This window comes from Pongo abelii, chromosome 10 (genome assembly GCF_028885655.2).
Source record: "Pongo abelii isolate AG06213 chromosome 10, NHGRI_mPonAbe1-v2.0_pri, whole genome shotgun sequence".
NCBI classification, from domain to species: domain Eukaryota; kingdom Metazoa; phylum Chordata; class Mammalia; order Primates; family Hominidae; genus Pongo; species Pongo abelii.
In genome coordinates, this window is record NC_071995.2 from 93,670,610 (window position 1) to 93,694,525 (window position 23,916).

Here is a 23,916-nt window from a genome sequence, read left to right on the forward strand (position 1 = left end):
ACTGTTTTTCTTAGTGGATACATTTTCTAGTAGTTGCCAGTTTATTAAGTAGGAATCTTAAGTGTACGGAAATGGCCTTGGCATAGTCGAGCCACACTTCAAAGAAGCTCTTACCCATATTTGGTCTGTACCACCCTGACTATCAACAAAGCAAACTTAGGTTTAGGGAGATAAGCACATTTTATTACCTAACAGCCAAGCGAAGAATAAAGCAAATATAAGCACCACAGTTCACATTTGATTAAAGTTCAGTGTTTTCTCCAACTGAAACAGGTCCTGATGAGAGCCCGTGATTCTGACAAAAACTGTGAGAGAAACTTTAGCAACAGATTCTGCTTGCTATAGCTCTGCCAAGACAAGTCCCAGCAATAGAGGCAATTGGCTACTTGCAGGAAATCTGGGTCAAATCTGCACTTAGAATTGGAAAAAGAATGGCTTTGTAGCAATGTCTATGGGTAGAATTTGGGGTATCTGCAAACTTGGAGGGCAAAAAGAGGCACATAAACAATCCCACCCCATTTTCACTAACCTCTAGGTGTAAAATAGGATTTTCTTCCATCATAAATGTAGGTGCAAACCACAACAGTATCAGTGATATCTGTGACTTTATCACCACAGATATTTTTATAGCATATTACAGTTGTGGCAGACATCTTATCCCTCTCAGCACTCCTCTCACCCCTACTTCAAAATCATGGTACTTATTACATCTGCCACCAGATCTTATTTAATACAGTACTAAAGAAGTGCATGCATTAATTACTATGTCACGATTAAAAAATATTTTATTACTGTGATTGTGGTATAGCAAAAAAAAATTTTTTTTTAATAACTGTATTTCAGCCCAGTTGGTTTTCCCTTTAATCTTATGTAGTTTTTTCAGCACTTAAAAAAAATTATTCTGAGAAGGGCTCATAGGCTATATCAGACTGCCAGAAGAATCTAGGCACAAAAAAATTTAAGAACTCCTGTTCTACAGAGAAACTAAGATTACATTTAAAAGTTCTAAGCTAATAAAACAGGTGGATGAAATGTGCTACCCTTGATCTTAGCCAAAAGGCTGAGAAGCGATGATGAAATGTGCTTGCCTCATATACCCTAAACACTTTCCATAGCATTAAAACATTTCATGGACGGCTAGGTGTAGTGGCTCATGCCTATAATTCCAGCACTTTAGAAGGCTGAGGTGGAAGGATCCCCTGAACCCAGGAATTCAAGATGAGCCTGGGCAACATAGTGAGATCCCATCTCTACAAAAAAATAGAAAAAAGTAGCTGGGTATGGTGGTGCATGCCTGTAGCCACAGCTACTTGGTAGGCTGAAGTGGGAGGATCTCTTGAGTCTGGAAGGTTAAAGCTGCAGTAAGCCATGATCCTGCCACCACACTCTAACCTGGGAAACAGAGCAAGACCATGTCTCAATAAATAAATAAATATTTATATTTTGTGGATACCTGGATACAATTTATTAAATACTATCTCTCAAAATACCTTTTTCACAACTACGATTAAAAATGAATTCCTTCTCACCAAGTGCCGCCAATATGGTGTTCAGGCACTTCATGGAGGTTGGCCGGGCAACCTACGTCACCTTTGGACCTCATGCTGGAAAATTCATTGTGATCATAGATGTTATTGATCAGAACAGGGCTTTGGTTGGTGGACCTTGAGCTCAAGTGAGGAGACAGGCCATGCCTTTCAAGTACATGCAGCTCACTGATTTCATCCTCAAGTTTCCACACAGTGCCCACCAGAAGTATGTCCCACAAGCCTGGCAGAAGGTAGACATCAATACAAAATGGGCAGCCACACAATGGGCCAAGAAGATTGAAGCCAGAGAAAGGAAAGCCAAGATGACAGATTCTGATCATTTTAAAGTTATGAAGGCAAAGAAAATGAGGGACAGAATAATCAAGAATGAAGTTAAGAAGCTTCAAAAGGCAGCTCTCCTGAAAGCTTCTCCCAAAAAAGCACCTGCTGCTAAGGGTGCTGCTGCAGCTGCTGCTAAAGTTCCAGCAAAAAAGATGACCGCTGTGGGCAAGAAGGCTCCAGTCCAGAAGGTTCCTGCCCAGAAAGCCACAGGCCAGAAGGCAGCACCTCTTCCAAAAGCTCAGAAGGGTCAAAAAGTTCCAGCCCAGAAAGCCCCTGCTCCAAAGGCATCTGGCAAGAAAGCATAAAAGGCAACTATAAAAAGCAATAAAGGTTCTTTAAAAAAACAAACAAAAAACAAAGGCCAGTCATGGTGGCTCACGCCTGTAATCCCAGTACTGTGGGAGGCTGAGGCAGGTGGATCACTTGAGGTCAGGAGTTTGAGACCAGCCTGGCCGATATAGTGAAACCCTGTCTCTACTAAAAATACAAAAAAATTAGTTGGGCATGGTGGTGCATGCCTATAATCCTAGCTACTCAGGAGGCTGAGGCAAGAGAACTGCTTGAACCCGGGAGGTGGAGGTTGTAGTGAGCCGAGATCGCACCACTGCACTCCAGCCTGTACGACAGAGTGAGACTCTGTCTCAAAAAAAAAAAAAAAAAAGAAAAGAAAAAGAAAAAACAGAACAATAAAAATTAGCCAGACGTGGTAGTGGGCACCTGGTGGGCACCTGTAACCCCAACTACTTGAGAGGCTTTGGTGGGAGAACTGCTTGAATCCAGGAGTCGGAAGTTGCAGTGAGCTGAGATCATACCACTGCACTCCAGCTGGGGTGACAGGGTAAGACTTGGTCTCAAAAAAAAAATAAAATAAAAAATAAAAAGGAATTGCAACAGAACAAGAGCTGAGCAAATCACAACATGAATTCTGAATTCTGGATAGAATTATCTTCCTAATTTACATGGCTGGAACTGCCTTATATCAGAGACCTTTGGGCTCGTCAGAAACTAGATAACTAGATTCCTTGACTGGAGTGCAGGACAGCCCTACTTTTTTTGTTTTTTTTTTTTAAATCAAGTTCTGCCTTAGAGAAAATGTTAAAATAACTTTGATACATACAATTAACCCTAGGTTTTAAAATAAATACTTGCTAAACAGAAGTTTTCCGTAAGGGTTTTTAAAAAAGAGTCATCTATTAGCAGCCGGGCGTGGTGGCTCACGCCTGTAATCCCAGCAGTTAGGGAGGCCGAGGCAGGTGGATCAAGAGGTCAGGAGTTCGAGACCAGCCTGGCCAATATGGTGAAACCCTGTCTCTACTAAAAATACAAAAATTAGCTGGGCATGGTGGCACGTGCCTGTAGTCCCAGCTACTCGGGCGGTTGAGGCAGAAGAATCACCTGAACCCAGGAGGTGAAGGTTGTAGTGAGCCAAGATCGTGCCACTGCACTCCAGCCTGGGCAACAGAGTGAGACTCCAACTCAAAAGAAAAAAAGTCATCTATTAATTTAACTGTGATCTTTTTTATGTGTGCTTGTTAGCCTGTACATAGCTCAAATGTATAGCTTCAGAACACTATAACAGATGTTTTAAGTATCTCATTTTCTACCAACGTGAGAAATCCTAGATTTCTAAAACCTAGAGGGAGTTAATATCATCCTAAAGGCAAAGACAACGAGAAAAAGTAATATAATATGTTGTTAAAGTAGCCTTTTATATAACATAAATATTTTGAACAAGATCAAAGAAACCACCTGATCCACATTTAATCAAAGGACTGTTTTTTCTAAATACGTAAGTGGAAAAGACTTATCAGAGGAATTTTAAAATTCCTGTATCTTATATTTTCTCTATCAGGATCCTTACTGATTTAACTTGTTTCAACACCAGTGTAATAACCTTCCACAAATAAAAGGCTTTTTTCTGAAAAACAAATTATACAACATATAGCACAGGTAGACAAAAACTAAAAGGATATGTGATAGCCATCTCTGGATGGTAGAAGATGAAAAGAGACTCAGTTTTTTCATAATCCTTAAATATTTTTGTATGCACAAAAGATCCCTTCAAAGACAAAAAGTGGCCCTTACAAAAATAACATCACCAGAATATACTTTCTCAAACCAAGTGAATATCTTTTGTGACTACTACTTGTACTAAAGTCTGCCTCTGACTTTATTTTTTTGAGATGGGGGTCCTGCTCTGTCACCCAGGGTGAAGTACAGCAGGCTCGATCATGGCTGATTGCAGCCTCGAACTCTTGGGCTCAAGTGATCATCCTGCCTCAGCTTCCTCAGTAGCTGGGATGACCGGTGTGTGCCACCACACCCAGCTAATTTTTAAATTTTTCTTTTGTAGAGACAGGGTCTCACTATGTTGACTAGGCAGGTTTCAAACTCCTGGGCTCAGGTGATCCTCCCAACTCAGTGCTGGGATTACAGGCATGAGCCACCATGTCCAGCCCTGCCTCTGACTTCAAGGGGTTTACAATCTAGTGGCGAAGATAAGGCACAGATCCATGGTATAATTAAACAACTAAAAGATTCAGTCACAAGACAAAGGGCAAGATCAATACAATTTTTAGGAATTGAGAAGGAGAAGGCTCAGTGAGGGCCTAAGTGATTGGGCATGACCTCAAAGAGGAAGACTCTAAGCCCCATCAGGGCAGGGGCCACCACTGTGTTGTCTGCCAGTGTATACGGGTGTCCAGCTCAGGGCCAACTTTTATAAATATTTGCTGGTGGAGTGATTAATGGAGGAGAGAATCTGGTTTTGAAGGACAGCTTTCAGGAGACAGCAAGAAACCTACTATAGCTAGACCAAAGGAAAAGAAGGTTCCGGTAATTCTGGGTTATAAACTGTGGTCTTTATACTATGAATAAGTGGGTTTTCAACTTTTCTAATAAACAGAATGAAAGTGTGTCCTTGGAAGAGATATTAGGCAGTAACTGTGCTAGGCTACATGGAGGGGTGATAAGAGGTAGCATGACCACCAGCAAGATATTGCTATAAAATGGCGTGAGTTTAGAAGGGCCTGGCCTGGAGCATAACAAATAAATAGAAGGAGCAGAAACCAGAGGTGGAGGAAAATTTGCTGGCAGATCCTACAGGGAGGAAAGAGAAAAGGGAAGGATTTCACTCCTTTCCATAATTTTGTGACTGGATGACTGAAAGAATGCTTTTAAACATTTATTAATCCATCCGTCCACGCATTTATGCATCCATGCATGCATGCATCCATCCATCCATCCATCCAACATTCATTGCTGCTACTGCATGGGGATTCTCAATCTTATAAAAAAGAGCAACTCTCCCTTTCCCTAACTGTCAGTTGACTGAGTCTCTGATGTGTTCCAGGATCTATGCCTGACGCTGGGATAAGATAATAAAGATGGTCTCTACCCTGAAGAGATGAGAAAGAAGATAAGTAAAAGTTAAGGCTGCTCTGATAGCAGTGTCTGTTTTCTTCCTATTCTTCCCAACTTCAAACAGGATCCAGCCTGATAAACTGGCTTTGAGTAGCCAATACAAAAGTAAAATTTACAAGTTCCTTTTGTTTTTGTTTTTTTGAGACAGAGTCTTGTTCTGTCACCCAGGCCGGAGTGCAGTGGTGCGATCTCAGCTCACTGCAACCTCCACCTCCCAGGTTCAAGTGATTCTCCTGCCTTAGCCTCCTTAGCAGCTGGGATTACAGGTGCATGCCACCATGCCCAGTTAATTTTTGTATTTTTTGTAGAGACAGGGTTTCACCATGTTGGCCAGGCTGGTCTTGAACTTCTGAGCTCAAGCAATCTGCCCACCTCAGCTTCCCAAAGTGCTGGGATTACAGGCCATTGTGCCCAGCCAAAATTTACAAATATTTATGCTTAAATTATATAAATCACTGATTTTGTTATACAACTATATGCATTCTTTTAGATCCAATTTGAACTGATCTTAAAAAAATACTAACAAGAGTGTAGGTGTAAGTGTTTTACTACAATGCAGGAAGAGATTGCCCAAATAGAATACCCTATAGAAACCCAAAGTAAGTCCAGAAAAGAAAACACTGGAAGACAATAGCATGGTTACTTGAACAGCAGTGACAGACTGCTCTATCTGGGGATTTCCACTGATCTTTTCTAAAAGGATTCCAGAATAAACCATCTTATCATCTACGCATATCTCAGTGGCAGGCACAAACCTACTTACATTGAATCAGGCAGGACTCCTTCCCCTTCTCAGCCTGAAACTTAATACAGCAAAGTTGCCAGGAGTTGCCTCAAATGAATGAAGTACCACTCCTGCCTGCTCTTGTATATTTTGTGCATTTGGAATCAATCCAAACTCCAAAATGGAAATAAAAGTACTTACCTTACAAAGTTGTTGGAGGATTAAATCATTTGAGCTTTATTATCCAAAGTAATTAACATGTTTGAAAGATGCAAATTTAAGACTTAAAATCCAACTTTAAAAAATCTCAGGCTGGGCCCAGTGGCTCAGGCCTGTGATGCCAGCACTTTGGGAGGCCAAGGCAGGAGGATCGCTTGACCCCAGGAGTTTGAGACCAGCCTGGGCAACATGGGGAAACCCTGTTTCTACATAAAAAAAAAAAAAAAAAAAACTCAGTCCCTAGACAGCAGTACTTTCACAGCAACAGTAGATATATCTTGCAAAGTAAAGAGTAATCAGAACATCACAAAAATCAGTACTGGAAAATCAGAATTTTAAATAAAAATAAAAAGCATCAGTTAACAGGATGGATCACTTAAATACAAAAATTAAAAAAGCAAATCTTTAGTATTGACGTGCAAGGTTATAGGAATGTCCTTGAGATTATAGGAACATAGGTGCTTCAATTAAAGCTGTGTAGCCTTGGGAGGACATTTCACCTTTCTGCTTGTGACTTTCTTTTTAGGAGAAGATATCATCTCTAATATAAATGTTTCAATGTCATTCTTTGGATGAAAAACATTTTGGCTGAGTTTTTTTTTTTTTTTTTTGAGAGGGAGTTTGCTCTTCTTGGCCAGGCGGGAGTGCAATGGCGCAATCTCAGCTCACCACAACCTCTGCCTCTCGGGTTCAAACAATTCTCCTGCCTCAGCCTCCCGAGTAGCTGGGATTATGGGCATGTGCCACCATGCCTGGCTAATTTTTGTATTTTTAGTAGAGATGGGGTTTCTCCATGTTGGTCAGGCTGGTCTCGAACTCCTGACCTCAGGTGATCCGCCCGCCTCAGCCTCCCAAAGTGTTGGGATTACAGGCGTGAGACACCGCACCTGGTGAGATGTTTTAAACCTACCTTAAAACCTATCTAAATTATTTCCTGAACAGCTTCAACATATCCAAAACTGACCCATATATTTTGGAGGCCACTAAATTATAGATATAAGACACACTCAATGAACTCAAGGTTGGAGAACTGAAGCAATCAGAGATGGCTACAAAGAGAATGGACTTCTGACCTGACTTCACGTCAGGCTTAGAGGAAGGAAAGAATTTTAAACAATGGAATAAAAGGCATAGGATGAAGAATACAAAGTCTACTATGTTCTTTCTTTAATTTTAGTCCTGATTTCGTGGCCTTGAACAAGCCATTCATCACTTTTCCCCCTTCCCAAATCCACCAGTATGAGGGCCTATTATATATAAGGTATTGTGCATCAATTAACGAATGGAAAAGCCGAGATGGGCAGATCATCTAAGGTCAGAAGTTTGAGACCAGGCTGGCCAACACGGCAAAACCATATCCCTACTAAAAATACAAAAATTAGCCAGGTATGGTGGCAGGCGCCTGTAATCCCAGCTACTTGGGAGGCTGAGGAGGGAGGATAACTTGAACCTGGTAGGCGGAGGTTGCAGTGAGCTGAGATTGTGCCACTGCACTACAGCCTGGGTAACAGGCAAGATTTCATCTCATAAATAAATAAATAAATAACAGAAAAGATTTCCCAATCTAAGATTAAGTAAGACGTAGCTCAAACTAAAAATAACTCCAAGCTCACATGATGTTGGTATTATAAAACAAAATTCTTCTTTTTTTAAGAGACAGAATTCTCACTGTCACCCAGGCTGAAGTGCAGTAGCATGACCACGGCTCACTGTAGCCTCGAACTCCCAGGCTCAAGCAATCCTCCCGGCTCAGCCTCCTGAGTTGCTGGGTTACAGGCATAGGCCACTGCACCTAGTTAAAATCTATTTTAGTAAAGAGGGTTTTTTAAAACCTGCTTTTGTCATTTCACCCTTTCTCAATAAAAAACAAACTAAGCATGAAACCTAAATTTAACATATGCAGACTTTTTACTACTTAGAACAGTCGTAGGGTGTGAAATGAAATAAATAACATGGCTGGGCGCCGTGGCTCATGCTTGTAATCCCAGCACTTTGGGAGGCCAAGGCAGGTGGATCACGAGGTCAAGAGATCAAGACCATCCTGGCCAACATGTTGAAACCCCGTCTCTACTAAAAATACAAAAAATTAGCTGGGCACGTGCTTGTAGTCCCAGCTACTCAGGAGGCTGAAGCAGGAGAATCTCTTGAACCCAGGAGGCGGAGGTTGCAGCGAGCTGAGATTGCACCACTGCACTCCAGCCTGGCAACAGAGCAAGACTCCGTCTCAAATAAATAAAAAATAAATAATATGTAAAAATTAATCTTTGCATTAAATTTTCAGATTCTTGCTCCATTCCCCTCCCATTTGAAACTACAGTTGTCTTTTGCCACTGAAAACAGTACTTCATTTGACAGCTGTGGAAAGAGCCTATGCCATTCAAAAGCTGGTTTATGAGAGCACTGAATTTATCTAGCAAAAACACAACATGTGTATCAGTACTTCCCTTTGTCCTGTGTATTCTAAATCTCTGCCAAAAGCAGAAGAAAGAAAGTACAGAGGGACAGGATATCCTTAAATTATTCAGTTGGCTTTATGTCATTCCAGACAGAAACCTAGTGCCTGATACATTGTTAGAAATTTAAATTAAGGGCCAGTTGTGGTGGCTCACCCCTATAATCTCAGCACTTTGGGAGGCCAAGGTGGGCAGATCACTTGAGGTCAGGAGTTTGAGACCAACCTGGCCAACATGGTGAAACCCCGCCTCTACTAAAAATAAAAAAATTAGACGGGCATGGTGGTGCACACCTGTAATCCCAGCTACACAGGAGGCTAAGGCAGGAGAATCACTTGAACCTGGGAGATGGAAGCTGCAGTGAGCTGAGATGGCGCCACTGCACTCCAGCCTGTCCTGGGGCTAAAAGGTAGGTCTTCCTCGTGAGCAGTCTGTCACTAGGCAAGCTTTGAAGTGCTGAATCCTTTTCCCTAAAGAGAAATGAGGAAATCCTGGTTTTTCAGGATTCACCTATTATCTCCAATATAGCTCTTGGCTTAAGAGAGTGAAGTTAAGAAGAAAAGCATGCACACCATTTCTTAAGGAGAGTAACAGAAGCCAAGTACCTCCAGAAGCCAAGTACTTATAGAACATTACAACACATTGACTTTATGGTTGTGGCCACATTTTGATGTTCTTGTCCATTTTGATACAATTTTAATGCATATTATATATGCATATTAAGTCACTGTACATCCAATACAGTTCAGCAAATATTCCAGAGAACCTAGTAGTAGGTGTTGGGTAACTATGTTTGGTACTGAGACTACACTAGCCTTTTTGTGATGCCAAACCACTTAATCTCAATAAGCCCGTTATCTCATCTGTGAAGATAAAACTGATATTTGCAAGGCTATGGTGAGGATTTAAAGAGCCAGTGAATATAAAGGCCTGATTACAGCAAGTTCCTTCACTCAAACACAGTGTTTTTGCTTTTTTCTTTCCTTCTTTTATCCTTACTAAACAGACATAGCTCTATAATCTTGAAGCTTACAGTCTAGTAGAAGATAGACTATTATCATGATAAGGAAATAACTATCAGGATAAGAATACTACTATTACTAATAATAGTAAAAGCTAATACTTATGCAGAACTTATTATAATTAAAGCATTATTCCTGTTTTTTTTAGACAGGGGTCTGTGTTTCCCAGGATAGTCTCAAACTCCTGGGCTCAAAGATCCTCCTGCCTCAGCCTCTCCAGTAGCTGGAACTACAGGCGTGTCCACTGCACCCAGCTACAGTACTATTCTAAGCACTGTCCACATTTAGCTCATTAATCAAACCTTATAACAACTTTCTGAGGCAAGTAACCAGGGCTATGATAGTGCTATATAAATATATGGGAGTGACCCTCTGAACTCCATTCTCAAGTAGTTGGGGAAAGCACCTTCCTGGAATTAATAATATTAGACAGGTGAAATGATGCAGGGGTATGGGCTTGGGATGGTCAAAGATGTTCTGAATTAAAAAGTAGCTACATGTATGAATGCTCTGAGGTGAAAATGTACACATGGATGGATGACCAAAGAACTGAAAGCCGTTCAGTTCAGGCAACGTATATGTGAAGTACATAAGCAATCTACAAATCCACAGATTAGGCAACATGGTGACTAGGGTGATATACAAAGAGAGGCACCCGAGTTTCATAAAGGCAAGAAGAGTTGGCTGATGGATAAACCAACTGGGTGGTTGGCAAAATGCTGGAGAAGCCCACCTGTCAGCAACAGCCTGTACTGGGGGATCCTCTGAACCGGCTTGAGCAGGTAGTGCTTGAGGGCCAGATTAGCACAGCGAGGGCTCATCTGAAAGGAGAAGGCATCCAAAATAAACACAGTGTTTTCTAAGAAGCAAGGGACCCGGATTCAAGTGCTCAGGAAGCCAAACTTTAAACATCAAGCAACTCTGGAAGGAGATTCGTAGAGAGGCTCCCTTTTGTTTTAAGGCACAGCTGTTAGATACACTGAGAGTGAACCCCAGCCAGACTGACCACCAACCTCCACCCTTTCCTGTAGGCAGTCCCTGAAATCACTTGCTCCTAGGAAAAACTTGTTAGCAACCCTCCCAAAGAACGTGGTAGCCACAGTCTGTGTCCTAGGCTAGTTAGAGCCTACCCTACTCAGCAGCTCCCACTTGTATTGATAAATACAAACAAATTCCAATGGACCAAGAAGGAAATGCATGGCCCCTAAAATAAGGCAGTGGAAATACAACTGCCAGGAATTGGATTCAAATGATAATCAGAGCCTTGTGGTCAATATAGTCAAAATAATGGTGGTGGCGGGGAGAACTGTAGAAAGTAAAGATAATCTGAAAAGCAGCCTTGCTAAGTATCCCTTCTTTAAGAAGTCTGAAGAATGTAAAAGTCTTTTGCAGATGAATGGCCTTATAAAAAGATAGCCCCCAAATAACAGCATTTATAGGAACATTTGATTATGGAACCACATTTTAGCTTGACTACAAAGACATTTGGTTATCCCTTGAAACCTCTCTTCCTTAGTATGTACAACAGACATCTATCTCAGCCCATTCCTGAGCCTCACCCTCATTCTCCAACCTAAGAGTTTACTGTGAGGTGGCATCAAAAAGGCTGAGTGAAAATGTCCCTGCATCCTAAGAACTACAAAAAAAAGTCACGCTTCTAACATAGCGCAAGTTGGTGGATAAGTTTTGTTAGATTTGCTCAGACTTTTATCATTTTCTAAATATGTACCACCACTATCTGGTACACACAGTGATTATGAAATTACAATGATAATGCATGTTAAGAAAGTATCTTTCATCCAAGCATCATTAACCCAGATTACTAATTCTGCTGGCCTTATGGCTCCGTTTTCTTTTGTTAACAAGGTAACACAACTCACTGGACTCTTACCAAAACCTGGGTCAATCATCAGTTGCCACAATTACATTGCACTTTGTTTTTTGATAGCACAAAGACAACAGAGGAGAGGAAAAGAAGAAAAAATTACAGATGACTTTAAAATTTAATTATTTGTCTATTGCACAAATCAGAAATCAGCAATACCATACTATTTTAAAAACTTTTCATTTCGGCCAGGTGAGGTGGCTCACTCTTGTAATCCCAGCACTTTGAGAGGCCAAGGTGGGTGAATCATGAGATCAGGAGTTCGAGACCAGCCTGGCCAACACAGTGAAACCCTGTCTCTACTAAAAATACAAAAATCAGCTGGGCATGGTGGCATACGCCTGAAATCCCAGCTACTTGGGAGGCTGAGGCAGGAAAATCACGTGAACCTTGGAGGCAGAGGTTGCAGTGAGCCGAGATCACACCACTGCACTCCAGCCTGGGCAACAGAGCTAGACTCCATCTCAAAAAACAAAACAAAACAAAAACAAACACAAACAAACAAACAAACGAAACCCCTTTTCACTTCTAGTTTTGTGTGACTGGAACTCACTGATCTTTTAAGCTTCAAAACAGAGAAATAAGTACTAAAATATACTACGCAAATTTTACTCCAAATTGATGGAGGGGACTTGTGATTTTATCTCTAATTAAATCAGGGTTCCACCCTCACAGCTCTGAGTTAAAAGTCAAAGCTTTGGCTGACACATGCTCTAAACAGGTTATTACTTTTTCTTAACTTTGGCACCAAAACCATGTTATTTATTTATCTAAAGGGAAACATAAATTCTATTTCCCATCCATCATTTTAAGTTAGTTGTTAGGATAAAAGAATAAGTTAAATTAAAAGTTAAGAAATGTTCCTTAATCAAGTTCATTGAGTCAGAAAGCAGAATGGTGGTTGCCAAGGGCTGGGAGGGAAGAGAGAATAGAGTTAATGTTTAATGCCTATAGAGCTTCAGTTTTGCAAGTTGAAAAGAGTTCTGGGGATCTGGTTGCAAAAGAATGTCAACGTACTTAACATTACTGAACTATAAACTTGAAAATTGTTAAAATGCTAAGTTTGTGTTGTATGTATTTTACCACAGTTTAAAAAGTCCCATCAAAATATTCTTTCCAGCTAGGCACAGTGGCTCACGCCTGTAATCCCAGCACTTTGGGAGGCCGAGCAGGGTGGATCACCTGAGGTCAGGAATTCAAGACCAGCCTGGCCAATGTGGTGAAACCCCATCTCTACTAAAAATACAAAAAATTAGCCGGGTATGGTGGCATGTGCTTGTAATCCCAACTACTTGGGAAGCTGAGGCAGGAGAATCACTTGAACCCGGGAGGCGGAGGTTGCAGTGAGCCAATCTACGCACGACTGTACTCCAGCCTGGGTAACAGAGCAAGACTCTGTCTCAAAAAAAAATTCTTTCCAAGTCAAAATATTCCCATGTGCAATAACAGATTTTCAAAATTAAGTCATGTACATTCTTGAGTTCTCACCATTTAAATTGTTCAATTCCATCTTTGATTTTGAAGGGATTACTTTTTAACTTTTTCTTTGTTTGCAAGCTTTGTTTTCAATGACTGCAACTTGTTATTAAAGCTTCAACAACAAAAAGAAAGAGAAGTGTTCAACATTAGATGGTAGCAAATACCTCAAATTCTCTAACAACAGCAGCAAAACCTGGATTTTTCTTGCACTGTTCATCCAGCAAGGCTATATTCTTATCAAATTCTTTGATGTATGTGGAATACATTTTTAGATATGGTCCCTTCTTTACAAAGATATCAGCAATTCTTTGTTGTTCAGTCCTATGGATAGAGAAGAGATACACAAAAAAATATAAAGAGAGAGTGATGAACATATCCAATGATAAGCAGAGTCCACATCTGAGCCACCAACTTATCTTTTTTTCTCTTCTTGTAAGACATACCTCAAAATGCCTACTTTTCACCATTTCCACCGCCACCATCCCATCTTGCCTGGACTCTCACTGGTCTCCCTGCTTCCATTCTTGCCCTCTCCAAACCATTCTTCAACACAAGGAGAGAGTCTTAAAAAATGTTTGTCATGGCTGGGTGCAGTGGCTCATACCTGTAATCCCAGCACTTTGGGAGCCGAGACGGGCAGATCACCAGAGGTTAGGAGCTCAAGACCAGCCTGACCAACATGGAGAAACCCAGTTTCTACTAAAAATACAAAATTAGTCGGGCACAGTGATGCATGCCTATAATCCCAGCTACCTGGGAGGCTGAGACAGGAGAATTGTTTGCACCCGGGAGGCGGAGGTTGCAGTGAGCCGAGATTGCGCCACTGCGCTCCAGCCTGGGCAGCAGAGCGAGATTCCATCTCAAAAATAAATAAATAAATAATAAATAAATAAATAAATAAATAAATAACTCCTTGGACGGGCACGGTGGCTCACGCCTGTAATCCCAGCACTTTGGGAGGCCAGGACGGGCAGATTACTTCTGATCAGGAGTTTGAGACCAGCCTGGCCAACATGGTGAAACCCTGTCTCTACTAAAAATACAAATATTAGCTGGGCATGGTGGCAGGCGCCTGTAATCCTAGGTACTTGGGAGGCTGAGGCAGGAGACTCGCTTGAACCCAGTAGGTAGAGGTTGCAGTGAACCGAGATTGCGCCCGCTGCACTCCAGCCTAGGCGACACAGTGAGACACTGCCCCCCCCAAAAAAAAAACAAACTCCTTACCTGGCATACAAAGGCCTGCCCTTTCTGACCCCTGTCACACTTCTCTTCCTCTTCCTCATTTCTCTCCCACCACACTGGCCTTCTTTATCTTCTTTGGAGACATGGAATTCATTTCCACTATGCAGACTTCCACTAATGGTTCTACATGCCTGGAAATATAGAACCCTGGCTGGCTCCTCCTTTTCTTTCAGATATCACTATAAATACGCCACCTTCACAGAGGGCTTTCCCTGACCACCCAAGCTTCATTCGCTACCACAGCGTCCTATTTCAGGTCTCTGCAACTCAGAAACTGCTTCTTGTAGTTTTCTTGTCTATTTATCTGGTCCTTCCCCTATTAAATGTTTGCTCCATGAAAGCAGGATGTCTGTTTTGTGCACTGTGATATCCTCTGCATACTTAGAGCACAGACTAGCACATACTAGATATGCAAACCTTCCTGAATGTGAAAATAAAATATTTCATCAATTGTTGTTAAAAGCCAATGGAAAAATGTTATTTCAGAAAGTCAACTAACACCAAAGAATATGTATTGACTTGAACCCTAAGAGAAAAATATTTTAATAAATAGAAAATTAGGCTGGGTGCAGTGGCTCATGCCTGTAATCCTAGCACTTTGGGAGGCTGAGGCAAGAGGATCACTTGAGCCCAGGAGCACAAGACCAGCCAGGGAAACACAGGGCAACCTGTCTCTACAAAAAATTTAAAAAATTAGCCAGGCATGGTGGGGCATGCCTGCAGTCCCAGCTACTTGGGTGGGTGAGGTGGAAGGATCACTTAAGCCTGGGGAAGTCAAGGCTGCAGTGAGCCATGGTCACACCACTGAACTCTGGCCTGGGCAAGAGAGTGAAACTCTGTCTCAAAAAAAAAAAAAAAAAAATCGGAAGCAAATAAGCCCCAATTTTTTTTTTTTTTAATTTAAAACAAGAAAAAAAAAAAAAGATTTGTTTTTTAGTAGACACAAAGTTTCACCATGTTAGCCAGGCTGGTCTCAAACTCCTGACCTCAGCTTATCTGCCTGCCTCAGCCTCCCAAAATACTGGGATTAAAGGTGTGAGCCACAGCGCCTGGCCAGTTATATTTTATTTCTATCATGACTTTTTTTTTTTTTTAAAAGGAGTCTCGTTCTGTCACCCAGAATGGAGTGCAGTGGCACAATCTCGGCTCACTGCAGCCTCCGCCTCCCAGTTCAGCCTCCCAAGTAGTTGGGATTACAGGCATCTGCCACCATGTCTGGCTAATTTTTGTATGTTTACTAGAGACGAGGTTTTGCCACATTGGCTAGGCTGGTCTCGAGCTCCTGACCTCAAGTGATCCACCTGCCTCAGCCTCCCAAAGTGCTGGGATTACAGGCGTGAGCCACCGTGCTTGGCCTATCATGACCTTTAAAGACTACATTTTAGTCATTTCTCCGTCCTTAATTGTGTGTTATTTTATACTTAGGCTACAGCTATGTATTAATTGCTTATCTGCCATATTTACCCAACATATAGAGGCAAGATATTTCCAAAACAAGCAGAGGTATTTTTCTGGTTTATATATAAAGAAAGCTTAGAGATATTTTGAACATGAAAGTAGGTGATACTATTTTCTTATTCTAATCATGTTGTGTTCTCCATGGTCTTCAACAGTAAATTCAATCCTCCTACACCAATCTTTCTACATTATTTCCACAGAAGTCACCAAAGCCTCTGCATACTTATTTTCTTCAGCCTAGTGGAAGTAGCTTCCAATACTAACCTTTTGGTATTCTTTTCCTATTCTTAAATCTACAGCTTCTACAAGGATGTCATACATATATAAATTTGCCTTTCTTTGGGAGGCCAAGGCGGATCACCTGAGGTCAGGAGTTAGAGACCAGCCTGACCAATATGATGAAACCTCGCCTCTACTAAAAATACAAAAATTAGCCAGGCATGGTAGCATGTGCCTGTAATCCCAGCTATGCAGGAGGCTGAGACAGAAGAATCACTTGAACCTGGGAGGCAGAGGTTGCAGTGAGCTGCAATCGTGCCATTGCACTCCAGCCTGGGCAACAAGAGTGTCTGACACTACATCTCAAAAGAAAAAAAATTGCCTTTCCAAAACAACCATCCTATTATTTCAGTGAACGGCCTCTTTTTCAAAACTGGAAAGGGAGTTTCATGACCTGAAGCTCCAGAAGGTAAATAAAACATTTAGAAACTATTCCAATGTGAATATAGCATATAGCATCTATCTACACTGAATCTCAAAAATCTTGATTGCCCAAGTTCACCTATAGAAATTTAAATCGGCTGCATCTTGCTTCTGAGGCAGCATTACCAAAGATTTGTTTAAAATAATAGTATTGAGCTTGGTGTGCCAAGGTTGTGAATTTTGGGCCACTGAAAATAATCAATCTGGTCAGGCATGGTGGCTCACACCTGTAATCCCAGCACTTTAGGAGGCCGAGGCAGGCAGATCACCTGAGGTCAGGAGTTCAAGGCCAGCCTGGCCAACATGGTGAAACCTCATCTCTACTAAAAATACAAAAAATTAGAAAGGCGTGGTGGCACGCGCCTATAATCCCAGCTACTCGGGAGGCTGAGGCAGAAGAAACGCTGGAACCCGGGAGGCAGAGGTTGCAGTGAGCCAAGACTGTGCCACTGCACTCCAGCCTGGGTGACAGAATGAGAATCTATCTCAAAAACAAAAAACAAACAAAACAAAATCAATCTATGGATAACTGCAAAGACAATATATTCAAACAACTCAATGTAATGAAAATATATCTCTGTCACACGTGGGGCCCTTATGGCTTCATCTAAAATTGGAAACACTAGGAAAATCTGAACACAGTTCATTTTTACCAGTGCAACATTCTTTCCTCCAGTTCCTTCAGGAGATCCCGGTTGAGCTCATACAGCTGAGGCAAGTAGTATAGGATCTGATTTAGAATCCGGTCCTCAATCACTGGTTTCCCAAGTTGCCTGGAAGCATGAGCTACTGCATCCCGGAAATCCTATTACAGTCCAGAGCAGGAAAAACAATACACACACATGTAACTTGATAACAAGCTTTTATCCTCAGTCCCCCTCTTCCCTAAAATGATACAGATTGCACAGCTGTATTTCTCATGCAGAATTACAAATCTAAAGTATCCCCTTCCTCCTACCCCACTCACCTAGATAGGAAATTAAAAATAAAAAATAGTGGCTGAGACGATTATTTGATTTTCAAACATACTATATGATATTTATCTTAAACCTTTTAGTTTGATCTCTAAACTTAGCAATTATACTAAGCGAGTGTCTGGAAATTGTAACGCAATTCTAAACAGTCTTTAGAATTATTCCAATACCATCAATATAAACACAATCCATGTATTTTAAAAGTTCCCAGGAGATCCTAGCTAATTTTATCCTGGATTTAAGAGTCCCACTGTCCACTTTCAGTCATCGTTTCCCAACAACTGGAGCATCCTAGGTGAGGCATGTGAAGAGAGGCAGGTGTTGTGGGTCTCCCTCTGTCGTCCAGGATGGAGCGCAGTGGCCCAATCTCAGCTCATGGCAACTTCCCCAGTAGCTGGGACTACAGGCGCATGCCACCATGCCAGGTTCATTTTTGTATTTTTTTTTTTTTTTGAGATGGAGTCTCGCACTGTCACCCAGGCTGGAGTACAATGACGCGATCTTGGCTCACTGCAACCTCCGCCTCCCAGGTTCAAGCGATTCTCCTGCCTCAGCCTCCTGAGTAGCTGGGATTACAGGTGCCCACCACCACGCCCAGCTGATTTTTTGTATGTTTTTAGTGGAGACGGCGTTTCACCATGTTGGCCAGGCTGGTCTCGAATTCCTGACCTTGTGATTCGCCCGCTTCAGCCTCCCAAAGTGCTGGGATTACAGGTGTGACCCACTGCACCCAGCCCATTTTTCTATTTTTTGTAGAGACGAGGTTTCACCTTGTTGCCCAGGCTAGTCTTGAACTCCTGAGCTCAAGCAATCCTCCCACTAGGGCCTCCCAAAGTGCTGTGATTATAGGCATGAGCCACCGTGCCTGATAATCAGAATCCTGGATCCAAGCCCTTGCTCCTTATTTACTGTGTTTCCTTGGGCCAGCCTGATTTTCCTCATCTGCTAAATGAGTATAATACTAGTTATGAGACTTTAATTAGATATTGCACATAAAACTTTTTTTGCAATGCAGTTGGCACACAGAATAAATGAAACATTTTAACTCTGGACCTGAAATTCTCCCCTCCCTCTTGTCAACCTCTCAATAAATTCACCAGGGTTTACACTTTTCACAAATAAGAATCTTTCTCTTCACCTATTATTTTTCATTTACTGTTCTCTAGACTATCTGTACCATGTTTTAATATAGGTCAATATCACCGCACCCTATTACTCCAGAGGACTTGGAAAGGGTGGGGTAGGAGATAAGTATTTGCCTAGATTTCATTGTCCCCTAAGGGTGGGCCTCAAGATATAAGTAAAACAGTGAAATCTGTTCCACAGTCCTGAGGATTCAAAAACAAAGACTTTTTCCTTTTTAGAAACAGCAGTTTTAATTAAAATCTGAAAGCAAAGTTTGGGTAAATGACTAATAGGCCTTATCTCCCCTCACCTTTATTTCCAACTGTTTTCCCTTCAGGGATTTACTGGGCAAGTGAAATCAACCAAAAAAGATACTGTTCCTTCCCCTGATCCTTTCAACATCTGCCCCTAACATACATATATTAACCATGAGGTTTTTTTGTTTGTTTTTTTAAAAACTCTGGACAGCCAAAGACCTCACAGATAAAGTATATGAAAGGAATCTTTTTCTAAAGGATGGCTATTTTGAAGAAGTCCAATCCTCTTATGCTTAATCAATGCTAAAAAACCCTTCACTTAGGACTCAGTACCTGGGACTAAGTTTATTGATCCAACAGTCACATTAGCCCAAAGGAGCCAACTACTCACCCCAGTAACTAAAGGACTAACTTGTATACCTAATTAGTATCATATAAAATAAGACTATTTAATTTTCATAGTATTATAAACTCTAATCCAGAAAACCACTCAGAACATCTCCAGAAACCAAATGGATATCAGCCAAATTTCACCTCCCAACAGCTTGCTTCAATCAGCACTCACATTTACTAAGAGAAAATAGAGCCACTTAACACTTTTGAAAATCATTAGGCTGTCTGCTATCAGGCAGAGCTATAGAATACATTTACACATCATGAATAATGTATTCAAAGCAGAATAGTTAAACATCCTCTATGGTTATCTTTTTTGCTTTTGTTTTGACCAGTTTAGTGATTAATATAATTTGGAAGCAAGAGTTCCTTGCTCAGCAGAGCAATAAGCGCCACCCTTTCTTCTGGTGGAGTTAAGTGATGACTATATTTGTCTCCTGGCAGCAGGATAACTTTTGTTTCCCAGTTGGAAGGTATTTCCTCTGCCATGACAGTGACAGTGATGTTAGCTGCTAAGTAACTTAAGGACCCGGTTTGACACAGCTTTTGCCAGACCTGCATTCCATATGTCTGCCACTATTGCCAAAAAGGGAACTTGTTTATTTAAGATGCATTTAACAGAGACCAGCCAAATACAAACTGAACTGACCAGTGAGATGGCTGCCTCTAAATGGAGGCCCTTGTCACACACCAGGCAAAACTCTGCTTTTCCCAGTACTACTGGATGTTTTTAGGCAGCTCAGAATGGACTGATGGCCCACAATGTTTTCTTTTAAATTATAAGCAGTATGTCAGAATAAAATAGAAATTTAATAATTAAAATAGCAGAAGTACACTTAATAAAGGCTATAAGAATTTTGAGAGTATATATCCATGAAACCCAGAGAGTTGCTTTTTTTTTTTGAGACAGAATTTCACTCTGGTTGCCCAGCCTGGAGTGCAATGGCACGATCTCAGCTCACCACAACCTCTGCTTCCCGGGTTCAAGCAATTCTCCTGCCTCAGCCTCCTGAGTAGCTGAGATTACACGCATGTGCCACCACACCTGGCTAATTTTGTATTTTTAGTAGAGACAGTTTCTCCATGTTGGTCAGGCTGGTCTCGAACTCCCAACCTCAGGTGATTCGCCTGCCTTGGCCTCCCAAAGTGCTGGGATTATAGGCGTGAGCCACGGCGCCCAGCTTACTTTTTTTTTTTTTTTGAGAAAGAGTTTCGCTCTTGTTGCCCAGGCTGGAGTGCAGTGGTGCAATCTTAGCTCACTGCAACCTCCACCTCCCAAGTTCAAGTGATTTCTCCTGCCTCAGCCTCCCAAGTAGCTGGGATTACAGGCGCTTGCCACCACGCCCAGCTAATTTTTGTATTTTTAGTAGATACGGGGATTTCACCATGTTGGCCAGCTGGTCTCGAACTCCTGACCTCAGGTGATCTACCTGCCTCAGCCTCTGAAACTGCTGGGATTACAGGAGTGAGCCACCGCACCCAGCCCTTTTTTTTTTTTTTTTTTTTTTTTTTTTTGAGACAGAGTCTTGCTCTGTTGTCCAGGCTAGAGTGCAGTGGTGCTATCTCAGCTCACTGCAACCTCCAACTCCCAGGTTCAAGCCATTCTCTTGCCTCATCTCCTGAGTAGCTGGGATTATAGGTGTGTGCCACCACATTTGGCTAATTTTTTGTATTTTTAGTAGAGATGGGGTTTCACCATGTTGGCCAGACTGGTTTTGAACTCCTGGCCTCAAGTGATCTGCCTGTCTCAGCTTCCCAAAGTGTTGGGATTACAGGCTTCAGCCATCGTGCCCAACCACAGAATTACATATTCTAAGTAAGCACTCGACAAAGATTCTGTACTAGTCAGGTTCCTGAATCTTTTCTTAGGCCCATCTGTGCACTTTCTTGTAAAATTCAGTTTTAGCAAGAACCTCCCACCCTTGATATTGTTCGGGCTCTTCATCCTCTACCATTGCCCAGGTGATGTATGATCACCCTGGCTGGTCCGTCTTCAGCAAGAATCCTCTTAAGTTGGTTTAGCCAGAATCTCCCTTGCTCCTGAAGTTTCTTGTTAGTAATTTTCCATCCACTAACTCCCACTTTGCTCCTCCTTGGCTATAAATTCCCACTTGCCCATAATATATTTGGAGTTGAGCCCAATCTGTCTCCACTACTGCAAAATCCCATTGCAGTGGTCCCTATGCCTATGGTTTTTTGTTTTTGAGATGGAGTTTTGCTCTGTCGCCCAGGCTGGAGTGTGGTATGATCTCGGCTCACTGCAACCTCCGCCTCTTGGGTTCAAGCAATTCTACTGCCTCAGCCTCTCGAGTAGCTGGGATTACAGGCATATGCCACCATACCCAGCTAATTTTTGTATTTTTAGTAGATACGGGGTTTCACCAGGTTGGCCAGACTGGTCTCGAACTCCTGACCTCAAGTGAACCACCCACCTTGGCCTCCCAAAGTGCTGGGATTATAGGCATGAGCCACTGCGCCAGGCCCCCTATGCCTATTGTGATAGTCCTGAATAAAGCCTGCCATACTGTGCTTTTGCTTCAACAAGTGTCATTGAATAATTGGGCTCCACTCCCAATTATGGCCTCCATAACCACATGCAGCAGCCCTGGCCCCAGTCTCATTCCCTCACCTCTTGGGCCACCATTTCCTGACAGCTGTGTGCTACAGCCCCAATGCCAGATTTAACTAATTCACACAGGAACCACACGCAGAATCTTTAACTTCTCAGCTCTTCATGAACCTCAGCCATTGCCAAAACTGGTGCCACTGGGAGGAGGTGACATCTTTTTTTTATAAAAGGATTATTACAACATATGTCTGGTTATTTTTCTAAATGTTAACAACCAGGATAATTTGGGAAAGTGTGATGACACTTAAAAGCCAGAGGCAAAGCTATTTTGAGGCAGAAGAATCTAAATTCACCAACACCTCCTTGACGAAATCGGTGAGGATTCAAGACAGCAGGATTAGCTCTTCAAAAGTTAGATCCAGAGTTTAATTTTTCACACTGGAAAAGCTGGGTAAATAAAATATTAAAATAGTGGAGGGAGGAGTTAAGAGTGTGAAAATTTAGTTAGCTATAGAGTTTGTTAGCATCAAGTACCTAGACTTAATCCTTACAATAAAACCTATCAAAGATTCTGCATGCAAAATTGAACCACCTACACTGTAGTTTCTGGTCATAATAACCAAATGCTTGTTTAATGTGGAATTTGTAGAGCTAGAAATGGGCCTCTGAATTATGAAGCATATGATATTATTCTTACTAATTCCCCAAAACCTACAAATCAGAATCAGATTAACTTTAAGTTGATCTTTAATTCTTTTGAGATATTAACATACCAGCTTTGCAAGCTCGAATCACTTAGGGAAGACCTAAGCAAAAAATCAATGCAAATAAAATCAAGTATGAGCATCTGAGGCAATGAAGCACAAAACAGATGGCCTTGTTCATGGGGTCAGGCTTCATATCTCCAGCACCAACGAGGGGTATGTGACTTAATTACCAGCTGTCCTGACCCAGCTGCCTGACCTCAGAGCATTACTGAACTACTATCACGACACAGTGAATTACAAAGACCAAATGAACATATGGACAGACATGGAGCTCTACAAGGTTCCCTGTCCTCATGAAGGACACCAGGAATAACTTCACTTTAAGGAAAAGCAAAGCAGCTGTGGAGGTCAAAGTGCTATGATAAATATGCAGAAATGAGTGTGAAACTATGGAGTAAAAGTAGAGGTGGGAAAGTCCCCACATTAACCATTTGACTTTGTTTTTAAAATGAAAATATTTTCCCAATGAAATTATTCTTCCCTCTCTATATGTAGACCCGGTGATATGGTATATAATCACGAGTGGTGCATAATCATCAATGCAAAACTGTAGAAAACATAACTGAAAGCAATCTTTTATGTCTAGTTTCCAATCTCCTTTAATAACACTAACAAGTAATCATCATAATAACTCTAAGTGACCAAGATCTAGCTTCATTTTCATCTTTAGAAGATGAAAAACAAGTTTCTCTGGTTTCCAGGGCAATTAAAAGAATTCTGAAAGCAAGCTAATAAATCCAAAGATACACTATATCCTATACAGCATGGTAGAGATTTCAAGTAATAATTTTCAATCAATTGCTAAAGAACAACTAAGTACAAGGGCTCAGACAAACCAGACTTCAAAGTCTGGTTTTCCTATTAAGTAGTGGGTTATTTTTGACAGTTAGCTTACTTTCTTCATTGAAAAAAATAGAAATAACATCTATTTAAATAGGGTTGTTATGAGGATTAAAACAGATAATTGATGTAACATAGCATGCTGCAAGGAACATAGAGAGCACTTAATAGAACACCATTTATTTAACTAAAGGAGATTCGGTTAAGTTAAATGATCAGATGAACATCATTTAAGATCCACAAGTCACCTTCCCTCCCTCTCTCCACAAGTCTCTGAAGGCTTGGAAAGACAGCTGTGAAACAGAGGCATCTAAAGAGAAGGAAATACCAAACCAAGGTAGGGAAAACACCTCAGCAGCAAAACAAAGGTACTCTGAACAATGAGCTTCATTCAGTGAAGGACAGTTCTCACGTGAAAGAAGCTGCTCCAGAGTGAAGGTTTGGTAGCCATGTCAACAGAAGCTAGAGAAAGATTCTTTACAACTAAAGAAAAAATGCTGAAAATGGTTCACA

The 23,916-nt window shown here is 41.5% G+C and overlaps 1 protein-coding gene and 1 pseudogene across 1 annotated transcript in view; one reads left to right on the forward strand and one right to left on the reverse strand.

Moving 5' to 3' along the window:
• Window positions 1–23,916, reverse strand: part of FGD6 (FYVE, RhoGEF and PH domain containing 6) — a 135,176-nt gene that overhangs the window by 44,954 nt on the left and 66,306 nt on the right. The window contains exons 6-8 of the mRNA XM_024257514.3: window positions 17,132–17,283; window positions 13,241–13,397; window positions 10,446–10,533 (exon numbers count right to left, since the gene is read on the reverse strand). Coding sequence (XP_024113282.2) covers window positions 10,446–10,533; window positions 13,241–13,397; window positions 17,132–17,283 — 397 coding nt within the window. The remainder of the gene's footprint in view (window positions 1–10,445; window positions 10,534–13,240; window positions 13,398–17,131; window positions 17,284–23,916) is intronic.
• On the forward strand, window positions 1,544–2,177 carry LOC100448350 (large ribosomal subunit protein eL14-like; annotated as a pseudogene).